Source organism: Hypomesus nipponensis, chromosome 7 (assembly GCF_054491055.1).
Source record: "Hypomesus nipponensis isolate SF chromosome 7, ASM5449105v1, whole genome shotgun sequence".
Lineage (NCBI taxonomy): Eukaryota > Metazoa > Chordata > Actinopteri > Osmeriformes > Osmeridae > Hypomesus > Hypomesus nipponensis.
In genome coordinates, this window is record NC_140367.1 from 8811678 (window position 1) to 8838520 (window position 26843).

Sequence of the window (26843 nt, forward strand, 5' to 3'; positions counted from 1 at the left end):
TTATTTAGATCAATCAAGTGAGATCATTAGCACTCGCGGGGATAATGTGTTGACTCCGTGGATTAACCAAGTGTAGGGACTTAAACGGCATCGGAGCGTTCTAATTAGAACACAGTGGGAGCTGCCGTTTTAAATGGATGGAGAAATCATAGGACTCCGTTCTCTCTGCGGTTACTTAATTACTGCGTCGTTTCATCTTACCCCCCATAACAAGACTGACATTTACCTGAGCCAGATCGCACATAAAGTGATTCAATGATGCAGATCAATGCAACTGTGACTGCATTTGGTTCATTTGGAGTCTCCTGGCGGATTCTGCCATATTAAATAATTTGCCTACTTTTGTGTAGCAATACTGCCATCGCATGGACTGTGATTGCACAACATTCGACCAGAAGAGCATTGTGTCACCTCCAATTATTAAATTAAATATATTACAAGACATTAGAAAACAGTAATTAACAACTCACCAGTCAAACATTTAGTTTTGCGTATTTGTCTATTAATAAATGGCATGTAGTGTGTCATTTCAGCAATGATTCTATTGTTTAATTTCAATGCCAATTGTATAGCATTGTTGTCGGCCTACAAAAATCCTCTACTGCTGTTGTTCCTTGTATGTATTTTTTTTACCAAACAAACACTAAGCCAAAAGCCTTCCTGAGCATGCAATTATCTGTAAGCTTCTCAAATTAACGTAATCTTCGTTTCTTACTCTCTACTCCACGTCCATGTTGTTTGATGTCACGTAAGATTTTAACTCACTGTAAAGCCTGCTTGATGAATGTTTGTCTAAACTGGAGTACCCCCCCCCCACACACGCACACACACACACACACACACACACACACACACACACACACACACACACACACACACACACACACACACACACACACAGTCCCCCCATTAAACAGACACTTCCGTATTATAATTCACACAGTAATGTCTGCACTCTTTGTGATAGCCTGAAAGTCACCAAATTTAATAGCAAATGGTGGGGGTGGAGGGGGGTTGGGTGGAGGGTGAAGATTTCCACATAAGGGTTTTTTTCTTTATTCATCTCAGAAGACGGAAAAAGGAATCTTAAAATGTTAATGTCACCAGTGACATTCAGAGAGAAAGTCTGCAAGATGTTGTCCTGGCTAAGGCCTCTTCTGGTAAGACGGAACAGTCCAATAGTCACGTTCATTTGATTAAATGTTAACTAATTGTGGAATTAGTCCTTTAAAAGGTCGATCTCAAAGACGTTCCCATAGATAGGCGATATTGGAAATGCAAGCCTTTCAAAAGTAACTTCATCAAAGCTCTTCATGGTTGTCAAAAGTTTGGAGTTTTGGATAATACGTTAGAAGATTAATGCCAAAGACATGTCCTTGCTCTCATTTCCAGTAAAACCACCTTGTTGATGGATGGGGGATTTGCATCAGATTATTGCATGCTTCCCAATAATGTTTTTTCCACAGTGCTTTATGTAGAATTACATAAAGTAAATAGCAATTAAGTATGGTATCTCCTTGAAATGCTTGTGTGATGAAAGAACAGATCACTTACAGACATGGGACTCAATTCCATCTGAACATCTTTCATTGACTTCTCTGTATCTGTGTTTCTATTTCAGTTTGAAATAGAAAAACAACCAGACAAGTCCCCAAACATGCAAATCCCATCCACCTGCCAGCATCAAATGAGTGCAGAAGGATATTTTAAAAGCCTTTTAAAGGATATTTTAAAAGCCTTTTAAATAACCTTTCAACCTCTGATAGTCTAACATCACGCTCTATAATGTAATAATTCTTTTTTTGACAGCTTATAATTAAACGTCTTCATAATAACTTTTATTCCAGCATAATAATAATAATAATACGTTGACTATAACTGAATACCACAGTACAATCAACACTATTTACATGAAAGTGTCATTTGTCCGTCAGTGTAAGTCCATGTGTTTAAGAGCAGAGATGGAGGTTGTTTCTTAACCCTTCTGTGCTGAAGCAAGGTTTTCAGGCTTTATACTCTGTATAAACACTCACGTTGGTGGCCCAGGAGAAATCAACAAGCAATACTGTGTATTGAAAAAGGTCCCCTAAAATTTACATAAAACTTTGCAGAGTATCATATCCCAAAAATCAAACCTTTTTTCTTATATGTCTTTACCTTTGACGCAAATCCTTCAATTTATGAAGTCTTTGAAAACAAAGAGGAAAGACAGTATATTTCCCTTAGATGTTTCATAAGCTACTGTTATTGGCAGTTATCTGCACAGGACAGATAGTGAACACCTGACTTTGCCCAGGTTTCTCTGGGCTCTGCATAAAAGCACCATTAGAAATGATAATACAATTACATACATTTGTGTGTGTATATACATACAAACACATTTAGAGGTTGGCGTAGTATCGATCTCTGTTCTGATAATCTCTGTCGGCAAATTTAGCGTCCTTGTTGTTGTGTGGAATCCTACCGAAGGGGGCGTGGTCATTGTAGCAGGTGTCGAAGACCTCGTCTACCACCTTCTCTGCCTCCTCCTTGCTCACCTTCCTCACCGCCAGGATGGAGCGCAAGGCGCGGCCTCGGACACACTCCTTGACACAAGGAACCAAACAGGACATTTGTTTACTTTGCCATGACAAATTCTCAGGAGGATCAGATGGCTGAGCGGTTAGGGAGTCAGACTATTATTCAGAAGGTTGTTGGTTCAATTCCCGGCCGTGCAAAATTACATTGTGTCCTTGGGCAAGGCACTTCACCCTACTTGCCTCGGGGGGAATGTCCCTGTATTTACTGTAAGTCGCATCTGCTAAATGACTAAATGTAAATGTAAATTCTGCACACTAAATGTAATCTCCTGTTTCATATGAGAACACAAATGTTGTATGTCATTCGTCATTAAAATCTATTAAACTATTTGAGAATGGGAGCAAAAATATATAGGGAAACAGTTACTACAGTACCTGCTGGTGCTGTTTGAGGCCAAAGTTGAATCTAGACACTTCGTTGTAGAATGAACAATCGCCACTAAGATTAGCTGCACGAATCTTAGGAGAGAAAAACAAACAAAATTGAAGTAAGTATGGGGACAGAAAGGATAGGAGGTCAATGAATGGAAATGATACCTAAATGTGGGAAATTCATTTCCCTCCGGATATTGAAAGGTATAATAATTCATCCATCAACCCATTTATTTATTCATCCATCCATGTTTTGCCTTCCTTTCTTCCTCACCTCTGAGCAGGCCAAGTGTTTGAAGTTGTTGAACCAGTCTACGTGAGCCCGACAGTGGTCAAATGCATGAATGAGCTCGTGTGCGACCACACGGTTCATGTGGGACTGCTGGTGAATGTTGTTTTGACAGAGAACGATCTGGAAGGAAAGAACAGAGTAATTACAGACTGACAAGGCAAGTCATCTGCAGACAACTTACTTTCTTAGCATCTTGGATTTTCACCTTTAGTCATGTCTAACAACACTGCCACATGTTCCATACCTGTGATGATGTTGCATCAAACCCTCCACTAACTGTCCCATCACAGTCTTCACAGGAAAAATGTCTGTCCTTGTACACTGTGCTGAGGAATAAAGAAGACAACAAGGCTGGGTATAGCACAGTGGTTCGAGTATTTGCATATCCAGGAGGTTCAAATCCCCTCTGTGCAGCACTTCCACACGTTTGTCTTGTCTGGACCAGCTCTAAGATAGATCTCTTTAGGAGAAGACAGTAATATTCTCTGTCAATGGCAAAGGATTTGAATACTTCTAATGAGATAATGCCTTTGAAAGTAACTTACCACCCTGAACTTTTCATAGCTCCAAGGAGAAGTTTTGCATAAGGACCTGAGGGAAGAGACACGTGTTATCTCGTCTGACAGGCAACATGTTACCTACCTCTATAAAACCCAGAACACTTTAGTTAGTTAACAATTTAGAGTCCATAATCAATGGGATAAGCCAACAAATTGGTCTATGGCAAAAGCTAAAGTAGATGTCTGTAGACGGGGTTATAATATGAGATGCAGAAATTTGGGGGCGTAACTTAAATTGACATTTTCATTGGGTTATCTTTATCTATCTAGCTAACTTAGCTTCGCTGCTAGCTGGCTACTTACTAGTATCCAAAGCGAATTGAAGCATGACCTGACACTTGTGGTTGAAAGTAAACAAGGTTTCAGCAATAGATCCCTTCGAATATTTTTCCTTGCTCCTATCGGGGAATAAATTGTATCCATAATCCTCTTCTTGTTGTTTAGTTTGGTCCATTGCATGGAACTGTCAGTAAATGAACTCCTTTTAGCAAGCTAGCTGCTAAAAGGTCACTAGTGTTTTGTCAAGCACGTGACGTAGCTGAGCCAAAGGTGAAAGGTAATGTAATATTTGTATAGATTCTTTCATTATTCCACTAAGTGTACAGACGATCTGGCCTAAAATTGTAATATAGTTCGAATATAAAATATTGAAAATATATACTGTTAATAATAATATAGACACTACCGACAACTGTCTACCTGTGCGCACACTTTCGACGCACACGGAACGGGAAACTCAAAGCTCGCTTGTTCATTGCTGTCATGGCGCCGAACATAAACATTCAACCTATTGCGGTTACAGTAAACTAATCATTGCACATGTTTTATACGACCAGCTTCTCATACTTACTTTGAGATCGAAAGAACAGTAATTTTGTTTGGTCTTTGAGACGTTCCTGAAACAATTATTTGACTGGAGGCAAGTTATTACTTCTGTATGTTTTTCAATGGCAAGACATGTTCCAGTTAGGTTATCGTTAACACGGCCCCCCTAGATAGCTAAGTGCTAACGTAATGTTAGCAAAGAAGTTCTAGAACATCCCATAGACATAGTTTGCATGAGCTGTTTAGTTGTTACGAAATGAACGTCATCCATCTGCAGTAATCTGAATGGCTTTGATCAATTAACGTTAGAAGCAATGTCTTTAATCACACTCACAGGCAAGCATGTCTGGACCGAATAAAGCTCTGGAGTTGCAGCTACAGATGCGTCAGAATGTAGAAGATCTGAACGGTTTCATGAAAGAACTGGACAGCTGGGAGGTGGACATGAAGAAGAAAGATAACCAACTAAGGACGGGGAGCCTCGGTGAGCCAGAAGTACGTTGCTATCCACCAATTCGAGGACCACTTGAAGTGTCCATAGGTGGAAACAATTTATGAGCAAGCAACCGAAACTGATGGCGTATCCCCTGCCTCTGTCTCTCTTTTAGAAAAGTATCCCACCTGTGCGAAATAAGGATTACAAACGGAAGAAGAGAGCAAAGAGATCCACAGAGGGCAGTTCAAAGACTGAACCAAACCAACCTTCGAGGATAAAGTCTTACGATTACCAGTCATGGGATAAATTTGATGTGGTAATGCAATAACTGAAAAAAAAATTATATATATATATATATTATTGATCCATAATGGTTTCTTATACTAAGTACAATTTTGTATGTGAGTAACTCAAAGCAACAAGAGATCTGTATTTTTGGCTCTAACTCTCAAACTTCTCTTTAGGACAAGGCTTTGGAGTCAATGGATAGGGAGGACAGCCCAGTGGAGTCCAACGACTCGGATTCAGAGGAAGTTGCTGTCGACCGGGAAAAAGCCCTCACAGAGAAGGAGAAAGTACGGTTGGCTCAACTGCATAGTAAAACAGCACATGCCTTATTAGGTGTGTTAGGAAAGTGTGACAACTGTGTTTTTTTTGCAGGGGAATAGACTATTCAAAGAAGGGAAATACGACGGTGCCATTGAATGTTACACCAGGGGCATGGGAGCAGACCCTCTCAACCCAGTCCTGCCCACCAACAGAGCTGCCTGCTTCTTCAGACAGAAAAAGTAAGTGGCAGTTTCTTCTTCATTGGGTTATCTGTCAGCCAAACCTAAAGGCTTTTCACGCCTGACGCACCTAATGTTCCCAGCAAGCCCATCGTCACAGATGGACTTGTTCTTATGTCGCTGGTGGGTTTGTGATGAATTCAGCACTCGTAGGGTCAGAGTGAGAGTTGAGAATGGACTGTGTTCCCTGGTAGGTTTGCCGTTGCTGAGTCCGACTGCAACCTGGCCATCGCGTTGGACACAAAGTACGTCAAAGCGTACGCTCGGAGAGGGGCGGCTCGCTTCTCCCTGCTGAACTACGCGTCTGCCTTAGAAGGTAAGCGGAGGCTTGACAGGGTAACCTGACACTGTGTTGTTTAAAGACATCCTGAAGTCGCCCGATTTGGCCGCTGTCATCAAACCTCTGCTTCTTCCCCATCGCTAGACTATGAAACTGTTCTCCAGCTGGACCCTGGCAATCTGGAGGCTCAGAATGAAGTGAAGAAAATAAAGGAGGTCAGAGTGGCTTCCTTTTAGATATATCTTACAGTGCTATATGGTGATTTGGGCTACTTCAAACTGTAAATATCCCTCCATGTAATTCCCCTGTCTTCTTCCCTCCCTGCGCAGGCCCTAGCCAGCCAGGGTGGAGGGCCGCAGAGCCCCGATGTGCAGGCGGAGCCCCCGGTGGTGGACTCCAAGCAGCAGAGGCTCCAGGAGGAGCAGCAGAGACGACAGGAGGCCGTAGTGCAGAAGGACAGGGTACGACCTCCCCTGGGCATGCCCTCATATCCTGCCTGTCTTCATTTCACATGACAGGTTCAAATCCCCCCCTCTGTGCGTCACTTTGGATGCTCAATGAATAGAAATGTGTATTGTTATCATTCAGGGGAACGCCTACTTCAAGGAGGGGAAGTACGAGGCAGCTGTTGAGTGTTACAGCAAAGGGATGGAGGCAGACGCCAACAACGTCCTCCTGCCTGCCAACCGGGCCATGGCCTACCTGAAGCTCCACAAGTAAGAAGAGGCACACAGAGAGACACCCACATACACAGAGAGACACCCACATACACAGAGAGACACACACATACACAGAGAGACACACACATACACAGAGAGACACACACATACACAGAGAGACACACACATACACAGAGAGACACACATACACAGAGAGACACACACATACACAGAGAGACACACACATACACAGAGAGACACACACATACACAGAGAGACACACACATACACAGAGAGACACACACATACACAGAGAGACACACACATACACAGAGAGACACACACATACACAGAGAGACACACACATACACAGACAGACACCCACATACAGATTCTTTGAAACTCCAGGAGGAGGCAGAGGCTGTGCTGACCAGGTACTTCAACGTTGGAAGACATTGAGTATATGTCAAGCCCCTTCTCACCTGTGTGTGTGTGTGGTTCTGTTACAAGGTATAATGAGGCAGAGGAGGACTGCAGCAAGGCCATCTCCCTGGATGACACCTACTCCAAGGCCTTTGCCCGCCGGGGGTCCGCCAGGGCAGCCCTGGGGCTCCTCGCCGGGGCCAGAGAAGGTGAACAGGACAGCACACACCACCAACTGTGTTAGCTTGGAAGTGGAGCTCAGTGTTCCATATTTCACCTGGCGTTAGCAGTGTTTGACATGTTTTATTTGTGTTTTGTCTAGACTTTGAGCAGGTCCTGAAACTGGAGCCAGGAAACAAGCAGGCGTTCAGCGAGCTGCAGAAAATCACAGCCGTATGTGACCCGGCGGACATTTTGAATTCGGTGTCATTCTGGAAAGCCTGGACATCGTCATGGATGCTTTCTGACAGGAACATATGGGTTTGTTTCTCCCTGCTCCCATTCAGGACAAAGACATGAGCGGTCTGCTGTCTACAGAGGAACACGTACAGAGGAGAACGGTACAAGCCATCGACAAACCACAGCACCTGCGGTCGACAGTGAGATACTTTATATTTAATGTGATATTGAATCAAAGGGGGAAAGTGTAGTCGGGTATTAGCAAAAAGATAAATAAATAATTAAAGTTAAATAATATAGTCAAGACAATGTACCATGCCGTTGAAAGGATTGGCATTGCTTTCCCAGAAGCCCTTGAGAAGAGTGGAAATCGAGGAGGTGGGGGGGAAGGTTGTGAGGATGGAAGAGCTCTCGGGTGGATCCTCTGCCCCCCCAGCAGCCCCCAGCAGTCAGATGTCCAAGTCCGCCGTCTCCCCCATCCTGGGTGGGGGCCAGGAGGGAGAGACGTCCTCCCCCCTTTCCACCTCCCCCAGCGCCAAGGTCCTAAAGATAGAAGAGGTTTCGGACCTCCCCTCCCAGACCCCCCTCAGGTAGAGCCATGCTGATCTGAGTCCTGGTTCTCCAGCTTGGGGTGGATCAAGCCAGCTGACCCAGACTATGTGTGTGTTCCCCAGGGGCCCCGAAGGGGACGGGGGCAGCAGGAAGGATGAGCAGCCCAGGAAGGAGCAGCCCAGAGCAAGTCAGACACAGACCCTAGCCCCCTCCGTCTCGACCACCACCGCAGCAGACACCACCCTCGGCGTTCCTCCTGCCCCCAGCAGCAGCTTCCAGCTGGAGACAGACCTCCGGCAGATAAGAGGCAGCCCTGAGCTCATCTACACGTACCTCAGGGTGGGTGTCGGAACACAAAGCTCCAGTGTTGGCTAACACACCAAGGGCTCGAACTTGTTTTGGTTCAGTTTTGTGTTTGTTTAAGTTCAGTTTTGTGTTTGTATCAACAAAGTGTGTGCATGTATGCGTGTGTCTGTGCGTGTGTGCACATACAGCAAATCAAGCCACAGAACTACGTCCAGATCTTCCAGAGCTCCCTGGAGCCAGACATCCTCAACCTGATCCTGAAGACCGTACACACTTTCTTCACAAAGTACGTACACACACACACACACACAGTCCTAATCTGTATTCACCCAGCTTGATGGACGATCTTGCTGACACCCCTGTCCCCCAGGAGTGAATCTCCTCAGCTTGTACTGGAGGTGCTCAGCAGTCTGGCCAGTGTCAGGAGATTCAACATGGCCGTCATGTTCCTGTCCACCCCTGAGAAGACAGGTGACGTGTCCTCTGTTCCTCACAAACACCACAATATTCACTTATGTAATGATACATTTGATTTCTAATAGGCCTTTCTTGCACTCAAGGTGCGATATCCACCCTGTATAGGTATAACTCAGTGGTAGAGCACTTGACTGCAGATCAATAGCTTGTAGGTAAAAAAAAAAAAACGTGTACATCGCTTTGGATGAAATAGTACGTTGTCACGCTAAATATACGTTTTTATATACGGCACAATAGTAGTGCGGTGTCATCGTTGACATTGCACATTTTCGGGCTAGAGGTCATATTTCTGTGGCAGCGTGTGACTGAACAGAATGTCGCCTAACTGTTACTGTACTTATGCTGTGTTTGCTTTTTCCCAGTTTTGAGAGAACTGTTTGACTTCCTTCGCCAAGCTGGACTGGACGACACAGCTGTTACAGCCTTGCAGAATCAGTATGGAGTGTGACAGCAGATCCTCCTGGGCACCTCTCACGTATACATGAGTATCTAGACCCAGTACAGTACCGTATAGTACAGTACCGTAGAGTGTACTCAAAGACTTCAACACACCATCACCCCCTCAGTTTGATGATCAGTTTTAGTTGAGAACACCACTGCACCGTGAATAAAGATAGTCTGCTGCTGTGAAGGAGTTATGAACCGCCATATTGGCACGTGTGGGGTAACCGTCTTGTCCATTGTCCTGACATGTTTGATCTACAGACAGCATCTTCCAGTCTTGTTTAAACCTTTCAGTATGGCTTATTCATAAGCATGTTGTACCTTGCTAATGTTCTCTCTTGACAGTGATATGATGGATGCCTTTGAACGACAGTGTGATTGGATACGTTGAGAACCTGGGGAATGAATAAAGACATGTTTATTTCTTATCTGCTGTGATGCCTCAGTGTCACTGCCAACTGACTGGATTTAAAAGTGGAAGTGCCACGATGGTCCAACTGTTGCACACGTTACTGACATTACAGTAATGTTACGGGTATTACATTGTTTTACAGCAGTAAATCTGTGTCTGACATGACACAGATTTACACAGACAAAACGAGTACAATCAGTGAAATGGCTCAACTGTTTATTCATCACAAAGAAATGGCAGACAGCCTGGAAAATGACACGACCAGTCAGCATATCAAATTCATTTCATCAAGAGTATATGCTTGACTTAAGGGTTGGCAACAGAGTGAACCTGGTACAGCAAAGAAGCACAGACAGGACGCCTGAATGTTGGATAGAGTCATTTGTGGATTGGACCCACTGTTATTCCTTTATAGTTTTGTGCTATTTTCTCTGGGACCAGGCTATAAATGGTCATACTTTATCAAAAAGGATCTCTGGGTTTAATGTTATTTTAAAATCTGAAAACAGTCTCTTAAATCTATGTACACATGGTAGACATTAGTGGGCGTGGCTGACTTCAGTAAATGTCCAACAGCAGTTCTCTCTTGACAGCATTGTGGTCAACAGCCACACCAGTGTGGGTCTGTGGGAATGAGAAGAGAAATTGAGAGATATTATTACCAGCTAGTATCTGAACATTGCACACTTAATAGTAACAATTCAGTTCTTCTGAGGGCTTGTAGCTCAGTGGTAGGGCTTTGAGTACAGATGAAGAGGTTTCACATTGAAATCCCCCTTGCACTGTTTATCGCTTTGGATAAAACTGGCTGAAAATCATTACTTCATTCAGAGAAGTGGACCCGACAGTCATCTTAACTACCTGAGACAGAGAGTGTCTCGTTGACGCTCGCTGTCCTTCCAGTGAGACTGTTGTGGGCCTCACAGCTCAGCGACTCCGTGGGCACATAGCGACTGACGGTCACGTCCACCGTACTTCCTGTCATGGTGCGACCGTACACGGTCCAGGTGAAGCTACAGGAGGGCGAGCACTGGGCCGAGCACCTGAACGTAGCCTTCACCCCCACGTCTAGAGAACGAGGCCCTGAGATGGTCACGTCGGACGGCCCATCTAAGAAAGGGACCATTCGAAGATTGAGCGATTACTGTTGATTTTCCCATCCTGTCATATTATAAAAAAAATCTAAAATAGGTGTTCGCATTGATAGACTGAGTAATGCGTAGGCAGACATACCTATGGGAATCACCATGGTCTCAGAAGAGCTGTGTTCTTTAGTGACTGGGTTGTAGGCTACACAGGTGAGAGGTCCTCCCTGTAGAGGGGTCCCTGAGGTCAAGGAAAAGGCTGCATTCAGAGCCACCAGCTTGCCGTTGTAGATCCAGGTGTAGGAACAGGCTGGGTAGCATTCAGAAGAGCAATGGAGGGCCGTGGTTGATCCCGGTAACACGTACAACTCTGGTCCCACCGGGCCTATCTCTGGGCGGACGATCGCAACATCAACTGGTCCATCTGGGAAACAGGTCAAATCCCTTTTGTGTTATTTCTTTATTTCAATTTTTATTAAAGTTTAGATTTTCAGCATAACATCCTGACAGTTTGAAGAATGTGTGAATTAATACTCACAATACACATTCAACTGGTAGCCGATGCCTTTCAACGACTGCCCCCCTTGAGACACAACACATTGGTACAGTCCTCCATCTGACTGCTGCAATGGGCTGAAGGACAGAGTTGTGTTCTGGAGGGAGAGACTAACTCTGCTGGACTCAGGTAAAGGAACGCCATCTTTAGTCCACAAGATGGAGGCTGGGTTCTGTGAGCCCACACAATGCAATGAGTAAACCTGGCCTGCCACAGGCATTGTTGAAGAAACAGGCTGCACAGAAATAGGGTCTAATGAAAGAGAGGGGAGGGGAAGGGAGGGAAGGATGGGAGAAGAGAGAAGAGAAGATGAGAGGAACCGAGGTTGTCGTCACAGACATCACTTTGCAGTGTACCACACTCTCAGTGGCCATTCACCAGTAGATTATTTACAGGTATACCACACACTATACAAGCACTTCTCTAACTTCTTCAACAACTTACCCTTGTTCATTCATGGTATACAGTTTACAATTGTCCTTATTTCCCCCTTCATATCTGCGCAACGTAAAAACCGAACAGTAAATTGACCAAAGACTAACAAACAGTCTGCGTACTTCCTTCCTTTCCTCCATGCTAACAATAGCTATCCCATAATGCTAACCAGCTCACCAATGACGGTCAAGGTGGCAGTGGTGATGGCTGTGAGCCCCGATACGCTGTTCTGGGCCTTGCACGTCAGGTTTTCTGTGTGGGTGTAATCATTGACGGTGATCACCAGCTTGCTCATCACTTTGCGCTTGTCCCCCTTGTGAAGAATGGGCACCTGGATCTGGTCTCCCGGGTAGGTGTGTCCATTGTAGGTCCACGTGTAATTGCAGGAGGGTGTGCAGTAGACGATGCAGAAGAACTTGTAGGTGCTCCCCAGGATCACGGTGTTGGATCCAGCCTGGTTGCTGATCGAGATGTCGTCTGGTCCAGCTGAGAAAGGGCAGAGGGGAGGTAGTCATGGGAGCACGGCGACCGGTGTCATAGCTTGAGAAACCGAATGTTTCCTTGCACGTACTTGCCACCCACACCGAGGTGGTTTTCGAGATGAAGAGATGGGAGACAGAGTCCTGGGCCTGGCAGGTCAGCGTCTCAGACATGGCGTTCGATGGAGGCGTGATGGTGAGGCTGCTTCCCTGGGATGTGACGCCCGTACTCTGGCCCTCGGAGCCGACCGTCCAGGTGTACAAGCAGGAGGGGTAGCAGTCGGCCAAGCAGGTGAAGGTGGACGACTGGCCGTTGGACAGCATGTCAGGACCGGAGATGATGATGTTGGAGGGTCCCTCTGAAGGAACGAGGAGGTCGTCAGGGATAAGATCGGGTTGGAACACACACATACACAGTCATAAGTTCACACTCCTACACACTAACAAAACCCTAGCCCCCCTCCCCCCCTCTCCTAGTCCCCCCCGCCCCCCATGCACACAGAACAACCCACAGCCCCAGTACCTGTGACCTGCAGGGTCTTCTTGATGGTGACAGACTCCCCAGTGGCCGGGTTGAGGGCCACACATATCAGAACCTGGGGAGGCACCCGAACCTGAAGCTGCAGTCTGAGCTCCGGGCCCTGGGCAGTCTGGTCTCCTCGGGTCCAGCTGAAGGTACAGGCCGGAGAACATTTTGCAGAACACTGGAACGCGTAAGGAATCCCCACAGTCACGATGCTCACCCCGGTGATCTCCACAAAGGATGGCCCATCTGGTCGCAGAGTCACCAGACACAAAAACGACCTTCAATATGACATTCATAACGATGGAGGAAATTCCCTGAGATCTTAGGAATTTTGGGGATTTGGTTCTGACAGAATGAATTCCTAATTTTCCATTCACTCAGATTTTGATGTAAGTACATTTATGATACCAGATATAAAAAAATTCATACAAAATATTTAAATGAGGATTCTTACAATTTGCTGTCTTGCTCTGCGCTCCCTCACTGGCAGTTGTTCCTACAGCACAGAAACAAAGAGAAAAGTTTCAGAAAAATACAAAGTCTAACCTACAAATAAACCCAACCAAAAAATAATAATAAACCAAGAGAAAACTGGACAAAATCAATTTGGTTTCAACAGTGAGTTCACAAGATGCATTCTATAAGATCAAAGTAAATTGCATGTGTATTAGATTAACTGTTCCCTAGAACTTGAACACAAATGCATTCCCTCAACAGCGTTGTACTCTACTCTATACCTGTTTCATACAGCATTCTGTGTTACCTGTCAGGCAGGTGAGCAGCAGAGGCAAACAGAGACTTAATAGAACCATGGTGCTGCAGGGAACCAGGAAAGAAGACTGCAATTATCCACAGGACTGCTACTTCAGCTCTTATATCTCCTGACCAACACTATCTTATCAGAAACCAATGCAGCAAATACGACAAAAAGATTTCACAATATTCCCAGCAGCTTTGTATAAGTGTCCAGCCTTAGATGGTTTATCAGCTAGACTTCATTGTGTGTGGTCTTGGGCGTACAACCCTGCAGCACGACATCGGGCGTGATTCTACTGTTTCTTCTGATACAGCAGGAGCCGATGGAGTGATTTGTACAAGGGACACAATTGGCGTTATACGTCATTGTTTACCTTTGTCCATACTGGAGGAGGTCACAGACAAAAGATGTAATCTCTGTACTCTTGAAAAGATGATTTACTGATAGTTACCGTGCGCTTTCAGTCCCTTTGCTGTTTTTCAAGAGAGAAATGGTAACTTTTTCAATTGTGACTACGCTGGCAAAAATAGTTTGAAAGGTAACTTGTGGATTCATATTTAAACATGGATTCAATTATTAGGTTGATATTTCAACAATGTTAGACATAATACTTGATTATTAAATACTATAAGATTAATTAGGCATGTAGGTAAATAGGTTGTTTAAGTCTTTTGCACTTGTTTCTGTACTTGCTGGGAGAGGAACGCAATGATCAAGTCAACGTAAAAAAAAAAAAAAAAAAAAACGAGAGTTAAAAGGCTGCCCAATTTGATCCAAAATTGATTTCAGTTATTTAAACTACAATTGTGGTTGAGAAAAAAAAAAAGGATTGTTTGTTTTGTAGTGTTTACCTATGTGTCCGTTTAATAACAGGGTGGGCCCTAGACAGAGTGTGCCTCTGATTTCTTCCTGGGTTGGGATGCAAAGCATCAAGTTGTGAAAGCACCATGCGTATAATTTTTTAAGTGAGAGTACCTCTGAATATGGTCTATTTATGTGAACATTTTATTTTACATTGGATCAATTTAGCTCCCATCCAAAGACAGCTTTAATAGTGTACTCCACTTGATCAGCTGTTTACTATCTACAATACATGACCTCAGTTTTAATCCGGACACATCACATCAGCAGACTTGAACTATTGTGAATTTATAGGGAGAATTACTTCTAAGTGATAATGACATGATGTTAAGATTTGAAATGGCTTACTTGGCCTAAGCTTGTGAGCCAAACAGGATCTGACCCACAAATATATTTCATTGGACAATCATGGCTTGGCTAATGTTTGTGTGTGTTCATGATTCTTTTTCAAATGTTTGAATATCACAAAAAGTGACACATAAGCCCCATAGAAAGCATTACACAGAAATTGTAACAGATAACATAATTTTGCATGTACAATAAAGTTCTTTATTGAAGTTTAGCAGCAGTTATTTTGCTATCAGACTTACAGTAGCTATATTTTGGAATTACAGAAGTCAATTGTTGAAATATTTATTATTATTATTATATTAAGGTAGGAAAATTATGCTGGAAACTTCAGGGCTTAGTTCTGTAAAAAGAAGAAAGAAAGAAGAAACATTTTTATATTTTATACATTGCCTAGTTTAGAGGCAGCTCTCAAAATTATGCTAAACCTCTTTAGATCACCAGCAAACACAGTTAACATCATGAAAGGGAGGAAGTTGTCGGTGGCAACACGTAGCATACCTCACCATGACTCTCAAATTAAACAAATAGATTTGCTCCAATATGCCCATAATGCTTACCTCTTGGTGCAATGCTGCCTTTTACTGGGCTATAGGAGTATTACACTGACAAGAGTTAATGCAAACAGCAGCAATCCTAAAGTCAGCTCCGCTTGTGTGGCCATGGACCGACCATGGGCTGGGGTAAGAACAGAACACAGGAGAGACATTACCAACTATATGGCTGATGATGATGAGTTCAAATAATGTATGCACTCAGCAGATGCAACATACTGGGGCTATACAAGTCAAGTTTTGATCTGCAGTCAAGTGCTCTAATTGTTGAGCTGTACCCATTCAATTCATTTGACCAAATCCTAACTTTTCTTGCATTTCCATTTTTTAGATGGAATGTCACAAAGGGCTTCAGTAACCCACAGATCAGAACAGATCAAATCAGGAAGATCAGCTTTACTCACGTCCTTCCAACGATACAGCCTTGGTAGCTGACTTAACCTGTCCGGAGACAATGTTTTGTGCCTCGCACAGGATCGTGTCTGACTTTGTTCTGTCTGATATAGTGTTGGCCATGTATGACAACCTTTGTCCCTCCATGGTATGTCCGTCTACGAACCACAAGTAGGCACAGCTTGGGCTGCACTCAGCATAGCACCAGAAGGTGGCCTCTTTCCCAGGCCTTACATTTTCCGGTCCATCGATGGTGACATCTGAGGGACCATCTGAGACGAACATGCAAAGAAAACATGTTTTGTAAAACATAACCCAATAAACATTCCAGCTCCCTCACTTCACTTTATCCTCTTAGTTTGGCATAAACTGACCTGTTTGATATATCGAAGCACTTTCATCTCTAGACAACTTTGACAACACAAACACATTTGATGAATACAATAATAACATTATAATCATTATAACTGACTGAAAGTAGTGAATCTGAAGGGGGGGGGGGAGAGGGGTGGGGGGAGGGAGGGAGGGAGGGAGGGAGGGAGGGAGGGAGGGAGGGAGGGAGGGAGGGAGGGAGGGAGGGAGGGAGGGAGGGAGGGAGGGAGGGAGGGAGGGAGGGAGGGAGGGAGGGGGGGAGGTGGGTGGGTGGTGTTGGGTAAATGCCAGTATTTACATGTCAAAGACATGCTGCTTCTCCCATCATGCATTGCAATACAGATTTACTTACTTTTGTACATACATTTTAAAGCTTAACAAAACTCACAACTGCTAAATAACTGAATACACACATTGTAACTAATATATTCTAACCTGGCTCCTCGCTGTAATGGATGACTTAGGTTGTAAACCGTGTTTGGGTCTGGGGTTTGATGTGGTCTGTTCACATGGCTGGGCAGCCACTTTGTTATCCTCGCGCAGTGGCAGTATCATAGCCTATGAGGTTTATCCGAGGCGTGATTATTGCTAGTTGAAAACTTTACCCAATACCCCGCCGTGACGACTTGAAATACAGTCGGCATTGGCAATTTTTTGAGGTCTCTTTGGAGACCAATTACTCTGTAAAAATTAAAAATAGAATTTTTTTAACAGAAATTAGTGTTCCGATGAAGAAACCTTATGAGATTAATCATTAAAAGTTTAGACAGGATAGGTTGGTCCTGCTTGAATTGCACAAGAGTAACATATGAACCTGGAAAACAATGTACTACTGACCCTCCCCCATGTTTGTCCACTTTTAGGCCGATTTTACTAGGCTACTCAGTTTTCACTAGCCTGACGTTGTCATACTCAAAATTCTAGTCAGAATATGAGTCTGAAAACTCAGTTGGGCTGTGACTACGGGCGTGTTTCAACCGAACTCGTAAAACAAATGCCTCTTCGCTCAATTGGATAGACCTACAACCAATCAGAGCAACGTAATATGTTGTTTGTTGAAAACGAATTCAACCCAAGGGCTCTTTCGTGACGTTGTTGATTACGTTAATGTTGATCATCTGTCCATCATCGTATAAAGCCCGCCCTGGCAATTTCATTGGTCCGTCCCGATCCTGGTTTTATGTAGTTGTTCCCAATACGAGACCCTCCAGACCCAACTTCCCGAGCAAATTTTTTTGTGGGCGGGGAGAAGTTTTCACGGACATGGACACACCGAGCCCCTCGAGAACTCTGCGCGCACCTCCTGATTTTCCTGAGTATCCGCAGAGAATGTCTCATATAGAGAGAACCATAGATATATAATTTTTCGTCTAGTAATTTGAATTCTGAATTTGAAAGGGGAGGCAAAAAAATACACACTGCTGGCTGATAGATTTATTTAAAGTCGCCTTTCTGTTCTAAAACGTCATACACATCCTACGACCAGAGCTACTGCTTTACGGCAAGCTCTGGTCACTTACTTTTTTCTCTCAGGGCATCAACAACACAGCTGACAGGTTAGGCTCTTCCTGTCAATACACATGCTAGAAAGAGTTTTGGCTTGCTAATGTTGTTGCTAATGTTGCTAATGCTCTGACATTCTGATTCCGCTTCGGTGTGATAATAATGTAATAATTCTCAACAGCAGATAGATTAAATTACATCAGAACACTATAACTACTAACAATTTCCAATCATTAATTTCAAAATAGAGATTCATCTCCATAGAGACCTCAATAAACTGCCAATGCCGTCGCCACGGCAGGGTATAGGGTAAAGTTTTCAATTAGCAATAATTATGCCTCGAATTGTCCTCAGGGGCTGCAGATCTGCCACTACACATTGCAATACTCACAGTTTGCCAGCAATGTTAACAGTCCGCACCAAACCCCAGACACAGACACAGTTTACAACCAAACTCATCCATTACAGCTTTAAGACAGAGATAGGTTAGAATATATTAGTTACAATGTGTGCATTCAGTTATTTAACAGTTGTGAGTTTTGTTAAGCTTTAAAATGTATGTAGAAAAGTAAGTAAATCTGTATTGCAATGCATGATGGGAGAAGCAGCATGTCTTTGACATGTGAATAGTGGCATTTACCAACATGGCCGACCACCTTAGTCTTGATGCACACATGGCTGAGAAGACAAGGTAGAACAAAAAGAAACTCAGAAGAGATGAAGTTCAATACCGTGTGACTTACATGCAACGTTTATGCTCATGCTTGCCATGGCATATAGGCCAGACACACTGTTGATGGCCTTGCAGGTCAGGGTCCTCTCCTCTGCCAGCTTTTGGGCGGAAATGGAAATCTCATTCCCATGTCCCCCAAGCCACCGGGACCCAAATCTCCAGGTAAAGTTGCACGAGGGACGGCAACTAGCGTGACACAAGAAGCTTTGTTTGCTTCCTGGGACCACCAGCTCTGGGCCGTTAATGGAGACGTTGGCAGGTCCAGCTGGAACATGACATGCATAAGAAATTGTTGAATCAGGGTTCAGCCATGCTTTTCAGTGCACAGATTTGACACTTGTTACAAAAGCACAGCTACAGTTTGTTAGTCCAAAGCAAAGTATTGGTTTGTCAGTCCAAAGCAAAGCTACTGCCACACCTTTATACAAACATGCAGAAGCGGATCTGAGCGAGGTTAGTCACCTCCAGAGAGACATGACCTCTCATCTTAGAGGGTGCAAACACTGCGTGTTAAAACCGATAGAAGAAATTGAATTCTTCATCTTAATTTACAGGCACACATTTCCAACTGACACCTCAGTGTTCTGCCAAGCTTATCCACTTCACTTATCATCAGCATCGTTGTTGAACAATATGAGACAAAGTAAATTGTTGTTGGCCACACTAAGCACACCTTGCCATGACTCAGGGAAACACCAAGCAATCAGCTGTGAGGTGAGTGTTGTTGACTTTGGCTCAGTGGTAGATCATTTGACTGCAGATCACTTTGGATGAAAGTGTCCTATTAAATCACAATAATGATCTGGGCCATTCCAAATTCCAGGAATTCTATCACAGTTGTATCAAGTAAAAGTCTATGGAAAGGCCCTGTCCAAACAAACTGGAGTTTATTTTGTTTACTCTGGTAACTGAAATATCAAGTCTGTTGGAAAAATAAGATTGCAGTAATAAGATGTGTTGGAATAATAATCAAAATATCCTGGCGGCACAACAATCACTGTATTCTGCTGAACAGTGGTTCTAAAACTGTAAATGTATTGTATGGCCATAGACGGTATATATAGTTATAATGGGGAGAAGAGGTGCTGAGCCTGAGAACCACTGTTCTAGAAAGCACTCTCCCTGTTTTAGACATCCTCGGTTTTTATCAAGGCCCCACCTAAGACCTGAACCCTCTTTGCGGTCACCGAGGCTTCCTTCGACATATTGTTCCTCGCAGTGCATTCGACGGTCATGGACTCCACCCACTGGCGCACGGTGAAGGACAGCTCGTTCCCTGGGCTGCTCTCCCCGTCCACACCCAGGGTGAAGTTACAAGGGGGGGAGCACTCAGCGAAACACACGTAGCTGCACGGCACGCCCACAGTCACAAAGTCTGGTCCAAAGATGGTTGGCTTCGAGGGAGCGTCTGAAAATTACAGTGCACAGTACAGACCTGCAATTGATGTTAAAACAACAGGGATGGAGAGCGTCTAAAAAACTAAAGTGAACAATACAGTCCAGTATGATACAGAAATGTCAAATTATTGATAAAGGATTATAAAGTTGCAATTCGAGAGGTGGGTTTCGCTGTCTGTTCAAGAAAGAGTACCAGCTACTGTAGATGTATCACCACATATGCCCAAAGACTCAGTTGAGCTGTATAACTAGTCCTTGTGATCATGAGCAGATGGGTAGAGTGTGGTCCATTCTCTGTGTGTGTGTGTGTGTAGATTACTTACGGGAACCAACACCTTCAGCCCGATCATAAATCTCCCCACTCCTGGTCGCAACTGCTCCTACCAACCCATGACAAGAACAGCTTCACATCAACACAACCCTGACTATGCTTTATACACAAGATATGCTGTCTAATACACAAAACCATTATACATCCAATAAACCGCCACACACTCACTGTACACAAGATGAATGGTCACACATACACTGTACCAAAAATAAAGTCACACACAGAAACACAATAAGCACAGACACACATGCTGTACCGAAACTGCCACACACAAACATACACTGCACATACACACACACACACATTGTTCACATTGACCTGTATCACCTGTCAGGGAGGCAAGCAGCAGCGACAGACCAAGCCGTGTGTGTGGGTTCTCCATTGTCTCCGCGGAGCTAGAACGATGTGACTACCAGCTAGTGAAGGACAGGTGTGCTGGGGTGTAGACACAGGTAAAGGTCGACGACTCAATAGTCCTTATCAGGGAACTAGTTCTGAGCAAACCTGCCCTGCCTTCATCCTGGTCATCTTACCAGTCTGACCACCACATCCACATCACCTCAAACGTGTTCTACATTGGCATGTGAGGGGAAAAGAGCCATATTCAGTCATTTTTTTTCTCTTTTGTGTGGTATATTTAAAGAGTTGACCGCCCTTTTAGTATAATTGCAATGGGCCTTTCCTGCTTAAGTCAAGCTTACATAAAATAAAATACTTTAGGAACATTTCTTTACTTCTAACATTTCTCATAAGACAGCATTCTGTTCTGTGTCGTTGCTTATCACTTGGTTTCAGGGGCTGGTTTAATTGTATTCTCTTATCAAAGTCAAATACAATATGTTAGAGTCATTCGTTTTATCGAAGTAGTTGGCATAGCCTAGTTGGTCAATTGACAGGTGGACGTGCAAATTGTGATCTCCAGGTTTGATGAAAATGTGACGGTGATACATAGAGTACAGCTGACGCATCATGTTAAAAGGACTCCAAATAGGGTGTGTTTTTCTGCTTAATTATTTTACAAACAATATCTGTAGTTGTATCATAGTGGAGCTCAGACTAAATGCTGCTGATGCCTACAACATAAGAAACCTTCATAATATATTTGAAAATGTCTGTTTATTCAGCTTAAACTAAAAACCATCTTAATTCTGTACAATCATATTACATCTGTACAACAATACAATTATCATTGACAGGTCAGCATAGTGTGTGTGTTAGAGTGATGTCTCTTTGGCGTCTTTGGTTTCTGTCACTGATGGCCGGAAGGTCAGAATCTCTGTAAATGTGTGACCTGTACAAGGAATTGAAACAATGTTCTGTAATCAATCAACTCTCTAAATTGACACTTTAATACTTTGGAGATCACATGACAGGTTTGAAAATCACAAGACTGGCTTCCTACAGTATCTACATGAACTCTGCTTCTCTCTGACCTCCATTAGACCTCCCTCCATCCCTCCGCTATATCCCACCATCTTTTTGCTTCTCTTTCCCTTTCTCTCCCTTTTACTCTTTAGTTCCCTCTCTCCATCCCTCGATGTCCCTCTCTCCATGTCCCTCTCTCTCTCCCCCATGTCCCTCTCCCTCCATCTCCCACTCTCCATCCCTCCATGTCCCTCTCTTTCTCTCTCTCCCTCCATCTCCCACTCTCCATCCCTCCATGTCCCTCTCTCTCTCTCTCTCCCTCCATCTCCCTCCCTCCATCTCCATCCCTCCATGTTCCTCTCTCTCTCCCTCCATCCCTCCATGTTCCTCTCTCTCTCCCTGCATGTCCCTCTCTCTCTCTCTCTCCCTCCCTTACGTTTCCACTGTTCCAGGGGCAGGTCAGTGTTGTCCATGGAGTGGTCGTAGGGTTGGGCCTCTGTCTCCTCTTCTGGCTCTCTGAACTCGCTGAAGAAGGGCATGGCCAACGCCTCCGACGCACTCACCCTCATCTCTGGGTCCAGCAGCAGCATGCATTCCAGAACACCTACCGCTATACACACACACACACACACACACACATACACATACAAACGCACACATATGTAACAGATACACACCATGACACACATTTAGCACAAACGCAGCCATCGAACACACACCTTGTTCCACACAAACAATTGAAGGACTTAACCGATCTAAAACTATTTGATTTATTTGTTACTGCTAAGGATTCGTTTTTTATTAGTGTTTGTGATTACCTTCCGAGCTTGTTTTGGAGAAAAGCATGTTCAGATCTTTCTTCTGTACTTTGGGTAAACTTCTGATGTAGTTTTTGGCCTGTAGAACAAAGTAGTACAAATACACATCAACATGTGTGTCATTGCAAGTGAGAACGTGTGTGTGTGTAGGTGTCAAGGAAGTGCATGGATGTGTGTATATGTGCGTGTGTGTGTGTGTACGCGTTAGTGTGCGTGTATGTGTATGTGAGTTCTCACATCTTGGCTCTGCAGCTTCACCACAAAATCAGCAGTAGGCGTACCGGTCACCTTCATGATCTCCTTCAACTGGTCCAGGTCTGACATCACCAGGGGTCAAGGATCACAGAAGCTTAAGCACACACATCATTATAGACGCCACAGGAAATATGACCCTGGAGGCTGAACTGGGACCTGTACAATTGTGAAGCTTCTAATCTAATCAAACTAATATATATATATATATATATATATAATCAAACTGTAGATGACATTAGCCACATGGACAGGATGGTGTACTATGGTCAGTGATGAGGGATACGGTCATTTCCTTTAAACAGCGGTTTCCCCAAAAGCATCTCTGCCATGATGCAGCCCACTGACCAGATATCCACTAAAAGATACAAAATATAGAGAAAGAGAGAGAGGGGGGGAGAGATAGAGAAAGAGGGAGAGATAGAGAAAGAGTGAGGAAGACGGAAAGAGAAAGAAAGAAAGAGAGAGGGAGGTGAAATATCATCACTTGACAAGTAGTGCCATCTTGTGGACATATGTAATCAGAAATCACTGTGTAGGTCCCTTGTGTGTGTGTGTGTGTGTGTGTGTGTGTGTATGTGTGTGTGTGTGCATGTGTGTGTGTGTGTGAGCATGTATTGGTTTAACTATTCACGTAGGGACAAGAGTCCCCACAAGAAAAGTAGACAAGAAAAATATTTATTAGTGAGGACCTTTTCTTGGTCTTCAGAACTTTAAGTGCCATTTCTTAGAGGTTTGAGGGTTAGAATAACATAAAGGGTTACGTGTTAGGGATAACGCGACTACTGAATGGGACTGAATTGTCGGTACTCACAAGAAAAGTCAAATAATTGTGTGTTTAAGAATGAATGTATGTTTATGAGTGTGTGGGACTAACCGGTCTGTGTGTAGTGCATCCAGTTAAGGATCACCTCGGGGGCTCTGTACCATCGGGTCACCACATACCCGGTCATCTCTGTGTCTGCCTGCCTGGCCAGCCCAAAGTCCAGGATCTGGGGGGGGGGGTATAACCAGGAAGTAAACAAATACCTGAATAGTACTTTAGGCCACAGAGGAAGCAGAAACAGGTACTTTCACAGTTTGTGAAAGTGAAGTTTTCACTTGAGTCTGAGTGCTAGTAAGGGTTAGCTGAATAGTTTCAGGCATTTTTAATAGATTAATAAATCTACTTATTTGGCCTCACTGAGCACAGGAACAATCACACAAGCAGTCACAAGCAGACATTTAGTGACATCATATGGTTGTGTACCTGAACTCTACAAAGTGAATCCAAACTAATGTATGATTACACAGCTATTTGAGATCTGTGTTACCACTCATTCTTTATTTCAAATAAAGTATTGTTGCATACCTTCAGCTCACAGTCTTGGTTGACTGACAGATTCCCTGGTTTCAGATCCTGGAAAGTTCAAAAGAATCAGTTGATTCAGACTGAGAAACCGCTGACATCACTGTCACACACACACACAGTCAACCACAGTCTTTCTTTTGCATACACACACACACTGTTGCTGTTTCTCTCTCTCTCCCTCTGTCTCTCACACACACACACACACACACACAAACGGTCTCTCTCCCCAGTCTCTTTCACATGCACACCGCCACTTTCTCTCACACACAGGCTCTCTTTCACACACACACACACACACACACAACCTCTCTCTGACATACGCACACACAGTCTCATAAAACCCATACAACCACACACACATGATTAAGCCACTGCTGTGGGAAACCAGATGAATAGGAGTCGGGGTGCCAAAGAGAAAGCACCTCACCCCCCGATAGGTCAAAGGTCACACACCCTGTGGATGATCCCTGCTGAGTGGATGTACTGCAGAGAGGAAGAGGACACAAAGAGTTAGTCAAGGATATTACTAAAAAGTATATTGTTTATATCTGAATGATGCTCTGTGATTTTGTGTGTGTGTATATATATATATATATATATATATATATATATATATATAAACATACAGTATATCCAATATGTGTGCCAGAGGGTACACTGTATGTCTGCGCATCTTCATGTGTGTGTGTACATATGTGTGTCCGCATGCATGCATGTGGGTGACATCTAACCTTTAGTCCTTTCAGCATTTGATAGACCAGGAACTGAACTCTGTCCTCAGTCAGTCTCTCCAGCTTCATCAATTTCCCCAGGTCTGTTCCCATGAAGGGCATGACCAGGTAGCTGACAGAGAGGGAGATGGGGGATCGAGAGAGAGGGAGATAGGGGATTGAGAGAGAGAGAGCTTCATATTTAATTATATGAATATTTTCATATTCGGTATTTTGTGAATGTACTCCTGTATAAACATAAGAGGCTTTCAAGAAGTAAAAACGTACAAGTCATGGAATCTGTCCAATGAGATTTCAGAGGTGAACACATCGAGAAGGCCAATCACCTGAGAAGTCGCAGAGAAAGCACAGGTTAAATTTAAACAGACACACACCTCACACACATACTACTCACACAGACACACACACAAACACAGATAGACCAATATCATAGAAATATGTCTCTGCAATGCTCAAGATAACTCCTGACTAACTGCTTAGAGAGGTTTAATATGTAAACGTGCTGGAATGGAGATACGTTTTAGGGTTGTGATGGGATGGAGGAGGTGATAGTGAGAGAGGTTCTAGTGTCTTCTATTGGAGGACAGTAAGAGAGGTTCTAATGTGTTCTATTGGAGGACAGTGAGAGAGGTTCTAGTGTTCTATTGGAGGACAGTGAGAGAAGTTCTAGTGTTCTATTGGAGGACAGTGAGAGAGGTTCTCACATTCTCATGCTTCATGTGTTTGAGGAGGCGTAGCTCCCTGTATGCTCTCTTGGCAAAGAGCTTGGACTGGAAGGGCCTGTGCAGCTTCTTTATGGCCACTCTCAAGCTTGACCTGCGATCCAGAGCTGAGCTGCCGGGGAGGAAGACAGACACCATAAACCAGTTAGTCATCAGAGGAAAGGATCAGAATTTAATTCAATTTTTTTCCCTCGTGTTAATCTTCTGAGGAAATAGTCAGGACATTTTGAACTGTAATACTTGGTTATGTTTGAAACTTTGTTTTAACATTAAGTGCCTTTGAAGGGATTATTAGTGTAAAATGTGTCCTAAAATCAGCATTGACTAGGCCCTAAACAAGTTTGTGTTTTATTGGTAGACTAAACATAAATTGCCTAGTTGGATACAAATGTAAGCTATTAAGCTGTCACACGAAAGAAAATGTAATGGCTTCCTTTCTTTTCTGCCAGCCCCTGGTCTGGCGGTGTTGAAGTTTAATGGAAGTTCCTCAGCTGGCTCGAGCCCAACAATGCACCAGTGGGGTTTCTTTGTTATGCCCACAGCCCAACTTCACAAAGACAGATATTTCCTTCTTGATATGGCTTATAGGTTCATCAGCACGCAAAAACTATGTGAATGATTTTAGTGTTCATGATATCTCAGATGGGTTGATGGCTCAATTTAGACGTAGTGACGCACATTCCACGTCCTTTCAAGTACGTCCATGCACCCATTGTTGCCAGTCGATAAACTTGCACCAAAGAACTTGACGCGGACGCGCATTAGTTATTGTTGTCGAAGCAAACTGGGGTATCTTGACATCTTCTACCAGTGTATACATTTTCCTCCGATAAAGCAAGAACATCAAACAATGGTGCAAATACATTATGTCTTAGTTTTACTTAACTTACCATACAGTTCCGTACGCTCCCGTTCCCACCTGCTTTAGTTCTCGATACCGCTCTGGAACCTCCCATGCCGTTTTGTTTACCTCTTGACGGTAAAATCCAGTCCGCGAGCGGATTGACATATCGATTAATCCGGGTCGGTAGCTCGCCGCTTACTCGTAATATAATTCTAAACACACTGTTGTGTTCATGGGACTTCTATCTCTTAACACCAAACGACCCTCGACAACACTGGTCCGACAAAATGCGCAGTGCGCCCGGTTGCCCAAAAGCGGTCCTCAGTGACGCGAAAGATAATTTCCTGGTGTTGACCACCTTTTGCCAGCGACTACTGGCTACGGACAGGCACACCCCAAACCGCCTGGTTGCTACAGCCAATCGATGGGCGTGTAGGTTCATATTATGTGAAGTAATTGATGGAAAGGCTGTTGTTCCTGTTGTCATGGGATTGTGTGACGCGAGTGGCCGGGAAAGATAGTAATGAAATGCTATTTTAGTCCCTGCCTTAATCCACTGGAAACTTCCGTTTTGCTGACAGTTTATTATGTCTTGTCCACCCACAGACAAAAATTAGACTGATTC

At 43.9% G+C, this 26843-nt stretch overlaps 5 protein-coding genes, 1 non-coding gene and 1 pseudogene across 8 annotated transcripts; 2 read left to right on the plus strand and 5 right to left on the minus strand.

The window, feature by feature from the left end:
* Positions 1-1816: 1816 nt before the first annotated feature.
* On the minus strand, positions 1817-4798 carry atp23 (ATP23 metallopeptidase and ATP synthase assembly factor homolog). 2 transcript variants are annotated; one of them, XM_084701068.1, is made up of 7 exons: positions 4654-4798; positions 4107-4201; positions 3789-3834; positions 3488-3569; positions 3226-3363; positions 2955-3038; positions 1817-2585 (listed from the first exon to the last, which is right to left on the minus strand). In XM_084701068.1, the coding sequence occupies exons 2-7, from the start codon at positions 4129-4131 to the stop codon at positions 2382-2384; spliced, it is 579 nt and encodes a 192-aa protein (XP_084557194.1). In that variant the 5' UTR covers positions 4132-4201; positions 4654-4798; the 3' UTR covers positions 1817-2381. The 2 variants fall into 2 exon arrangements, with proteins under 2 accessions (XP_084557194.1, XP_084557195.1); XM_084701069.1 differs by having other exon boundaries at positions 4107-4266; positions 4654-4786.
* On the plus strand, positions 4526-9820 carry rpap3 (RNA polymerase II associated protein 3). Of its 2 annotated transcripts, XM_084701060.1 has the most exons (17): positions 4526-4722; positions 4965-5123; positions 5237-5380; positions 5529-5639; positions 5725-5852; positions 6047-6168; positions 6277-6347; positions 6462-6593; positions 6721-6848; positions 7302-7423; positions 7537-7607; positions 7721-7813; positions 7962-8203; positions 8288-8504; positions 8660-8757; positions 8842-8942; positions 9311-9820. In XM_084701060.1, exons 2-17 carry the CDS (start codon positions 4971-4973, stop codon positions 9394-9396), a joined length of 2019 nt encoding a protein of 672 aa, XP_084557186.1. In that variant the 5' UTR covers positions 4526-4722; positions 4965-4970; the 3' UTR covers positions 9397-9820. The 2 variants fall into 2 exon arrangements, with proteins under 2 accessions (XP_084557186.1, XP_084557187.1); XM_084701061.1 differs by lacking the exon at positions 4526-4722 and having other exon boundaries at positions 4974-5112.
* A 134-nt stretch (positions 9821-9954) lies between these two features.
* On the minus strand, positions 9955-13697 carry LOC146276624 (cell adhesion molecule CEACAM20-like). The gene is made up of 9 exons (XM_084702018.1): positions 13649-13697; positions 13370-13381; positions 12883-13131; positions 12452-12718; positions 12058-12366; positions 11428-11697; positions 11038-11313; positions 10666-10914; positions 9955-10428 (listed from the first exon to the last, which is right to left on the minus strand). Exons 1-9 carry the CDS (start codon positions 13695-13697, stop codon positions 10406-10408), a joined length of 1704 nt encoding a protein of 567 aa, XP_084558144.1. The 3' UTR covers positions 9955-10405.
* On the minus strand, positions 13016-20517 carry LOC146276625 (uncharacterized). Its single transcript, XM_084701067.1, has 8 exons — positions 20463-20517; positions 20128-20184; positions 19566-19814; positions 18417-18671; positions 15810-16070; positions 15412-15529; positions 13340-15194; positions 13016-13131 (listed from the first exon to the last, which is right to left on the minus strand). The coding sequence occupies exons 1-6, from the start codon at positions 20515-20517 to the stop codon at positions 15441-15443; spliced, it is 966 nt and encodes a 321-aa protein (XP_084557193.1). The 3' UTR covers positions 13016-13131; positions 13340-15194; positions 15412-15440.
* LOC146276626 (U4 spliceosomal RNA) lies at positions 16702-16842 on the plus strand. The gene has a single exon (XR_014766168.1). It is a non-coding gene; the product is annotated as a U4 spliceosomal RNA (small nuclear RNA).
* On the minus strand, positions 17929-18056 carry LOC146276627 (U4 spliceosomal RNA; annotated as a pseudogene).
* A 715-nt stretch (positions 20518-21232) lies between the features above and the next one.
* On the minus strand, positions 21233-26594 carry mapk12b (mitogen-activated protein kinase 12b). Its single transcript, XM_084701065.1, has 12 exons — positions 26265-26594; positions 25357-25486; positions 24920-24978; positions 24653-24764; positions 24375-24404; positions 23922-23969; positions 23448-23562; positions 22857-22928; positions 22556-22635; positions 22319-22397; positions 21937-22110; positions 21233-21426 (listed from the first exon to the last, which is right to left on the minus strand). Exons 1-12 carry the CDS (start codon positions 26381-26383, stop codon positions 21350-21352), a joined length of 1095 nt encoding a protein of 364 aa, XP_084557191.1. The 5' UTR covers positions 26384-26594; the 3' UTR covers positions 21233-21349.
* Positions 26595-26843: the final 249 nt, after the last annotated feature.

Bases quoted from the DNA above. Each gene is read 5' to 3' on its own strand.
- mapk12b (XM_084701065.1), bottom strand. From the start codon at position 26,383: ATGTCAATCCGCTCGCGGACTGGATTTTACCGTCAAGAGGTAAACAAA. The intron at 25,487-26,264 runs GTAAGTTAAGTA...CCTCCCCGGCAG, and splicing joins GGAGCGTACGGAACTGTATG to CTCAGCTCTGGATCGCAGGT. The intron at 22,398-22,555 runs GTGAGAACTCAC...TTTGTTCTACAG, and splicing joins TGAAGCTGCAGAGCCAAGAT to GCCAAAAACTACATCAGAAG.
- LOC146276624 (XM_084702018.1), bottom strand. From the start codon at position 13,697: ATGGTTCTATTAAGTCTCTGTTTGCCTCTGCTGCTCACCTGCCTGACA. The intron at 10,915-11,037 runs GTATGTCTGCCT...TCCCTTTCTTAG, and splicing joins GACCATGGTGATTCCCATAG to ATGGGCCGTCCGACGTGACC. The intron at 10,429-10,665 runs GTAGTTAAGATG...TCATTCCCACAG, and splicing joins CGAGACACTCTCTGTCTCAG to ACCCACACTGGTGTGGCTGT.
- rpap3 (XM_084701060.1), top strand. From the start codon at position 4,971: ATGTCTGGACCGAATAAAGCTCTGGAGTTGCAGCTACAGATGCGTCAG. The intron at 5,381-5,528 runs GTAATGCAATAA...ACTTCTCTTTAG, and splicing joins CATGGGATAAATTTGATGTG to GACAAGGCTTTGGAGTCAAT. The intron at 6,594-6,720 runs GTACGACCTCCC...GTTATCATTCAG, and splicing joins CCGTAGTGCAGAAGGACAGG to GGGAACGCCTACTTCAAGGA.
- atp23 (XM_084701069.1), bottom strand. From the start codon at position 4,257: ATGGACCAAACTAAACAACAAGAAGAGGATTATGGATACAATTTATTC. The intron at 3,570-3,788 runs GTAAGTTACTTT...TTTATTCCTCAG, and splicing joins GCTATGAAAAGTTCAGGGTG to CACAGTGTACAAGGACAGAC. The intron at 3,039-3,225 runs GTGAGGAAGAAA...TTCTCTCCTAAG, and splicing joins AACACTTGGCCTGCTCAGAG to ATTCGTGCAGCTAATCTTAG.
- LOC146276625 (XM_084701067.1), bottom strand. From the start codon at position 20,517: ATGGAGAACCCACACACACGGCTTGGTCTGTCGCTGCTGCTTGCCTCC. The intron at 20,185-20,462 runs GTGATACAGGTC...ATGGGTTGGTAG, and splicing joins GCTGCTTGCCTCCCTGACAG to GAGCAGTTGCGACCAGGAGT. The intron at 19,815-20,127 runs GTAAGTAATCTA...TGTAATTTTCAG, and splicing joins GGCTGAAGGTGTTGGTTCCC to ACGCTCCCTCGAAGCCAACC.